Raw genomic sequence first — 5,849 nt, forward strand, 5'->3', positions numbered from 1 at the left:
ATGGGGCTCAGAGCCTCAGAATACTGAAATCAGTATTTTTTAAATCTTTTTTTCCTTCTAATTTGTTATTCTTTTCTAAATAACACACTGTTATTTACTCAACAATAACACACAATTATCCTTGTTTTTATTTACTTGTTTAATTCTATAATCTCGGGCTTTTTTGTCGTCCGTCAGGAACTGAATTTCAAAATAAGATAACCAGAAACGGATACACACCCACTGAATTGATTACCCAAGATCCTCAGCTATGGTTTAAGCTCGGTGATTGGATTGTTTAGCCGCAATGCACGTTGGGACATGATGTTTATGCAATATGAAATCCGAAAAACATTTAAAAAGAAAAAATAATAATACTTTATTCCGAGTGTACTTGCTTTTCTCTTTGGAAGTCATCACATAACGGCATTGTAATACACGTTTCGGCTGCATTTAATATTACACATCTGCCGTAGTTCTTTATTTATAGAGCCCTGATGAGAAGACTTCTGGACAAACTGGAAGAACAGCCACCGAAACTGATTACGTGACGTGGGTCATAAATACATCAGCATTTAAACAACATCTTCAATTTTTCTTCACACAATACGTCTCCTTGCAGTATCAACACTAATTCGGCTGACTTTTATATTTGATCCAATTCGTAGATAGGTTATATTTACACCATAACGGTGCACAGCTGATATAAAAGGGCTTGTAGTTTTTAAAGATATTACTGATTTTCTTTGAATATAAGAATGTAAATACTGAGTTTAGAGAATAGTCAGGGGTTTTGGGTGATGGGAGACACATCTATGGATTCAGAATTTCAATAGCTTACCATTAAATGACGGATATACCTTTCTGTCTGTGATGTTTTACAAATCAGATATTAATGTGGAGAAGTTAAACATGTGAAACAATAGAGCAATATCCTGTAAAATTAGGTGAAAACATGAATAAAACTACACATCTTCAGATGTTATACATACATAAGTGTCCTACACTAATAATACAAAGTTATTATGGCTTTGTATGCTGTATGTACCTTGTGTGCACCGCCTATTGTTTAAAGCACGTTATTGAATTATTCTTTTAATATGTTATATTTGATGAAAAAAAGATAAAGAGTGCATAAAAAATAGGGGGAAAGTAGAAGGTCAATGATATAAATATAGAATATAAAAAATCAAGAAGATACTGTAAGTGATCTCTACAATAAAACAGTTTAGTGCTGGATGTACAAAGATATTAATATGAGGATGTGCAAAAAAGAAAAACTAATTAACCTTTATTTAAAAATCAAAGAATACTTTAGATTAAGGTCTTCTTTTAAATAAGAAAAAAGCTTTGGGGGTATCTACAGATAAATATTAAGCTTGACAAAGTACTTAACATCTAATATATTGCTTTCCTGTAATGTTAACTATGTTGTAGCACTTATTTTAACTGATATTATACATATGAATTATACTCTTATGTATGTAGATAGTATAATACATATGCAGAATATGACAGTTTAAGGGTGGAGGTATACACACATATTGATAGATGTCTTGGAATGCACTGTTGAGGAACCTGCAACCCAAGTTTTTCATTCATTGCATAACTTCAACGTAGTTGTGTATATGATATGTCAATAAATCTTTGAAAATCTTGAAATCTTGAAAGGGATGTGCAAAATAGCCATTATATACAGTCTTTCATTAACTATTTGTAGAGAATAACGAGTAATTAATATACTTTATAGGGATCTGCAGATAAATGTTTAGTCTTCTCAAGCACCAACTATCAAATATCTCGCCTGATTGTTGGCACTTGACAATCACCTTCCCTGAATTAAACTCAGGTGTAACTAAAGTCGGATTTAAGGGTTGTTTATATTTCACATCATTAATCAGAATCTGCAAATTAACTAAAATAAATGTAGTGGAGTAAAAATACCAGGTTAACCTCTGAATTGTAGTGGAGTAGAATTACAAAGTAACAATGAGCTGTCATGTGGGTATTAGAGATGTTAAGATTCACCGATTCGCATCGGTGCACCGGCATAAACGTTCAAGAAGCGAGTGCACCGGTTGAAAGAGTGCGCATCGGCTACAGTTTGGGCTGAACCGGGTTGAACTCTCGATGCATCGATTGCGTAGCGTCTTTGCATCGGTAAAAAAACGATTCATTCATATAAAATCCCCTCATCTTGTCAACGCTCAGCAGAGACGATCTTTGATATTTGCTTCGCCACTACGGAGGCCGAGAGTCTCAGTTATCAACACACACGGAAGTTGAGGAGAAAGAGAAACACAGCGCACCGAAAAATACCTACAAATAGGGTGACCACCCGTCCCGCGTAGCGCGTGCACGCACAGCGTTTGAACCCCAATTCATGCGTCCCGCAAATTGAGACCATGTCACGCATAATCAATGCTTGCTCAAAAAAGAATTGCTCGCTCTAGCTTCTTGAGCTCTTGGCAGCCAAACTAGCATTACTTGAGACTAGTTCAGCACGCTACAGTTGCCACACCCACCCCCCAGTATAACTGCTGACTAGGTTGTCAAATTTTGCGTCGTCGTCATGACAGCAAACGGCCGCACGCGCGGCGACAGACGCTGTGCAAAAGACTTCCGGCGGAAATGAAGTGCATTTGTGTAGGGTTATGCCGCGCTACCCGTGGTTTTGTCGCGTGAACTTGTCTATAGAAAATGGCGTCTGAAGCACCAGTAAGTAAAAAGAGAAGGTGTGGTGGGTACAGGAAAGAGTGGGAGAGGGAATATGTGTGGCTGAAGGCTGTTGAGGGGGATAGTGAGAGGGTTTTCTGTGACATTTGCAAAACGTCCTTCTCAATCGGACATGGAGGCGAATACGATGTCAAACGACACAGACTGACTGACACACACAAGAAAAATGTCCAACAAAAAGAGACATCGAAATCTATGGATGCTTTCCTCCGACCCAAAAACGACTGTCTAGCTGACAAAGTCACTGCTGCAGAGGTGACGAGTGTGTATCACACTGTCCAACACGCTACATCATATCGAGCAGGAGATTGTGGCATAAAGCTAGCCCCAACGATTTATCCGGACTCGGACATTGCCAAGAGGATGGCCTGTGGTCGGACGAAGGCAGAAGCTATTGTCCCTGATGTGCTTGCCCCTGCCTCTGTCGAAGATTGTTTCAAAGTCCTCAAAAGACCACTACATGAGCAACGAGAGGCAACAACTAAAGGTACATTTAAAGTTATGTTCATGGATGTAATATTGTGTTAGCTATTTATCTGACGTTAGCTAACTGATGTCTAATCATATTGATATTCTTCTACTATGTTAAAAGTCAACGTTTCCTTCACTTCAATGAAATTAAATAGCATCAGTAGCCAACGCAAACATAAAGGCTAAAGGCTCTTCCGTGCCTTTGTGAAACCAGGCTCTGTGTACCTTATATGATTTCACAAAAAAAAGCAACTATGATTTTTGAAAAGATGTAGGCCTAAATAATTGTATAGATTATATTTATATAAAATCAATAATGATCAAAACAGTAAAGTAGTGTCTTGTATTTTTGTAATAATCTGTTTTTAGAGAATCTCTCTCAAGTTCACCCCATCTGTGTGTGTCTCCACAGCCCACACGCCATTCTTCTCAGTGGCTTCAGATGCCTCCAATCATGGGACCACCAAGCTCTTCCCACTGTCAGTGCGTTACTGGACGCCAGACTTGGGAGTACAGACGAAGGTCATTGATTTCTATGATGACAGTGATGAAACATCTTACGCTATCCACAACCAGATAGTCACCAAGCTGGAGGAAAACGGACTGGGACTAGACATGATATCTGCGTATAGTGCTGACAATGCTAGTGTGAATTATGGGAGATACAACTCTGTCTTCCAGAAACTGAAAGAGAACAACAGTTCTATTTTGAAGGCAAACTGTGTGGCCCACATCGTTCACAACAGTGCAAAACACGCAGGAGATCGGCTAAATATCGACATAGAAAATGTTGTCAACAAGACCTTTAGCCACTTCTCCTCATCTGCCAAACGCGTTGAGGAACTTAAGTCAGTTCACACCTTTGTGGAGATAGAGTACCAGTCCCTGCTTAGACATGTGCCCACAAGATGGCTGAGCCTGTGGCCTGCAGTGAAGAGGCTTCATGACTGCTGGGCTCCTATCAAGGCCTATTTTCTCTCATTGGGAGAGGAACAGTGCCCAAAGTCACTATGGCGGCTGTTCAGGGATGACCAGGATGGTGAGGGCAACCCCCTTGAATTACAGGTAATTATTTTGAATTGCATTCAACAGGGATAAGAGAAATTATGATAATGCAAAGAGTGATCATTGACTCATCTTACTTCTTTTAGGTTTACCTGTCCTTCCTCAGCAATGCGCTGAAGATTTTCCACGACACTGTGCTGGTGCTGGAGCGAGAAGATGGGACTGTCTGTGAGCTCTACGATATGATGTTCACCCTAAAAACCAAGCTACAGCAACGACAGAGTGATGGTTTCTTTGGGGCCCAGACGGGTGTACTCTTCCAGGAGTTTCCAGACAGGCAGGCAGCTGTGCTCAGAGAGGATATGTGCAACTTCTACCAGTCCTCTCTCACTTACCTGGAGCAGCGCTATGACTTCTCAGACTCCAACTACCAGAAGAAAGTGGCTAGCCTGGCACTACAGAAGAGCCCATTCAACTTCACCCATCTCTGTGAAGCTGTAGAAGTCCTGCAGCTAAGCAAGCAATTGGACATGGATGCACTATATGATGAGTATTGTGTTGTTCTGCCACACCAACAGGCCATTGTGCAGTCAGAAGCTTCAGTCGTTGAGAAGTGGGCCACCTTACTCAAGCACACACACACACCAAACATGACAGCATTAGCTTCTTTCCTCTTGAGTGTACCAATCACCAATGCTTCAGTGGAGAGGGTCTTTTCACTGATGACAGGATGCTGGACAGACACAAGGAACAGATGTTCGGTAAACCTCATCAAGTCAGAAATCCAGGTGAAGAGCAACTTCACATTCAGTTGCAAGGACTTCTACTCTTATGTAGTGAAAGAGAAGGCTCTCCTCAATGCTGTACGCTCCAACAAGAAATACAAGTTCAAGAAGAAACCTGAAGAAAACTAGTTAATATCCCATTTCTCTAAGATGTAGTTTGATTGATTTTGAACATTGGTGGACTGTTTACAGGGTTGCAAATTTACCATTTTTAGGTTACAGTTGCCTTTTAGGTGAAAATGTCATTGTTCTGCATAGGATTTTATGTTGGCAACTTTTTGCATTGTTGTCACCTTGTGATGTTGATGGGTTCGCACTCCTGTGTCTATACTGAAAAAACATTTGGAACCTTCTCATGAATGTTGCTTGAAGTGAATAAATTGCTTAAGTTAAATAGCATTTGCCAATTCATTGTTCAAAATGTTATGAATCTTTATTTAGAAAGAAATACACATTGGTGGCCTATTGATGGACATACATCAGATATTACACATGTCTAGTGGAATAGGGCACTATTAATGTACTATGTAAGATGGTATGTGCTAGAAATAGGTAAACCACTTCCGCGCCGGGCAGTGTCCCACATTGTCCCTCAGAAACATACCCCTTGTCCCCCCTTGGGCTTCTTAGCAGGTGGTCACCCTACCTACAAATCAAACGTTTGGCAACACTTCGGATTGTTCAACAAAGACGGTGTAATAGTCCTTTATGCTATATAGTTGACCGCAGGCCATGGAGAGTAATAAGGTATCCGTAGACCTTTGTATGAGGTATCTTTATTACTTAACAGGTCTACAGCCATGATACATAGATCCGTCCTAGATGCGGACTTGCATACACACAGTATCACTCCGCAGCCTCACCCCTTCAGTA

General features: G+C 40.2%; 1 protein-coding gene across 1 annotated transcript; it reads left to right on the forward strand.

Annotated features, from left to right (window-relative positions):
* Window positions 1-2,111: 2,111 nt before the first annotated feature.
* LOC307016535 (uncharacterized protein) lies at window positions 2,112-5,640 on the forward strand. The gene is made up of 3 exons (XM_079645663.1): window positions 2,112-3,202; window positions 3,599-4,251; window positions 4,338-5,640. Exons 1-3 carry the CDS (start codon window positions 2,680-2,682, stop codon window positions 5,103-5,105), a joined length of 1,944 nt encoding a protein of 647 aa, XP_079501789.1. The 5' UTR covers window positions 2,112-2,679; the 3' UTR covers window positions 5,106-5,640.
* Window positions 5,641-5,849: the final 209 nt, after the last annotated feature.

The sequence above is a fragment of the Notothenia rossii genome (assembly GCF_949606895.1).
Source record: "Notothenia rossii genome assembly, chromosome: 8".
NCBI classification, from domain to species: Eukaryota; Metazoa; Chordata; class Actinopteri; order Perciformes; family Nototheniidae; genus Notothenia; species Notothenia rossii.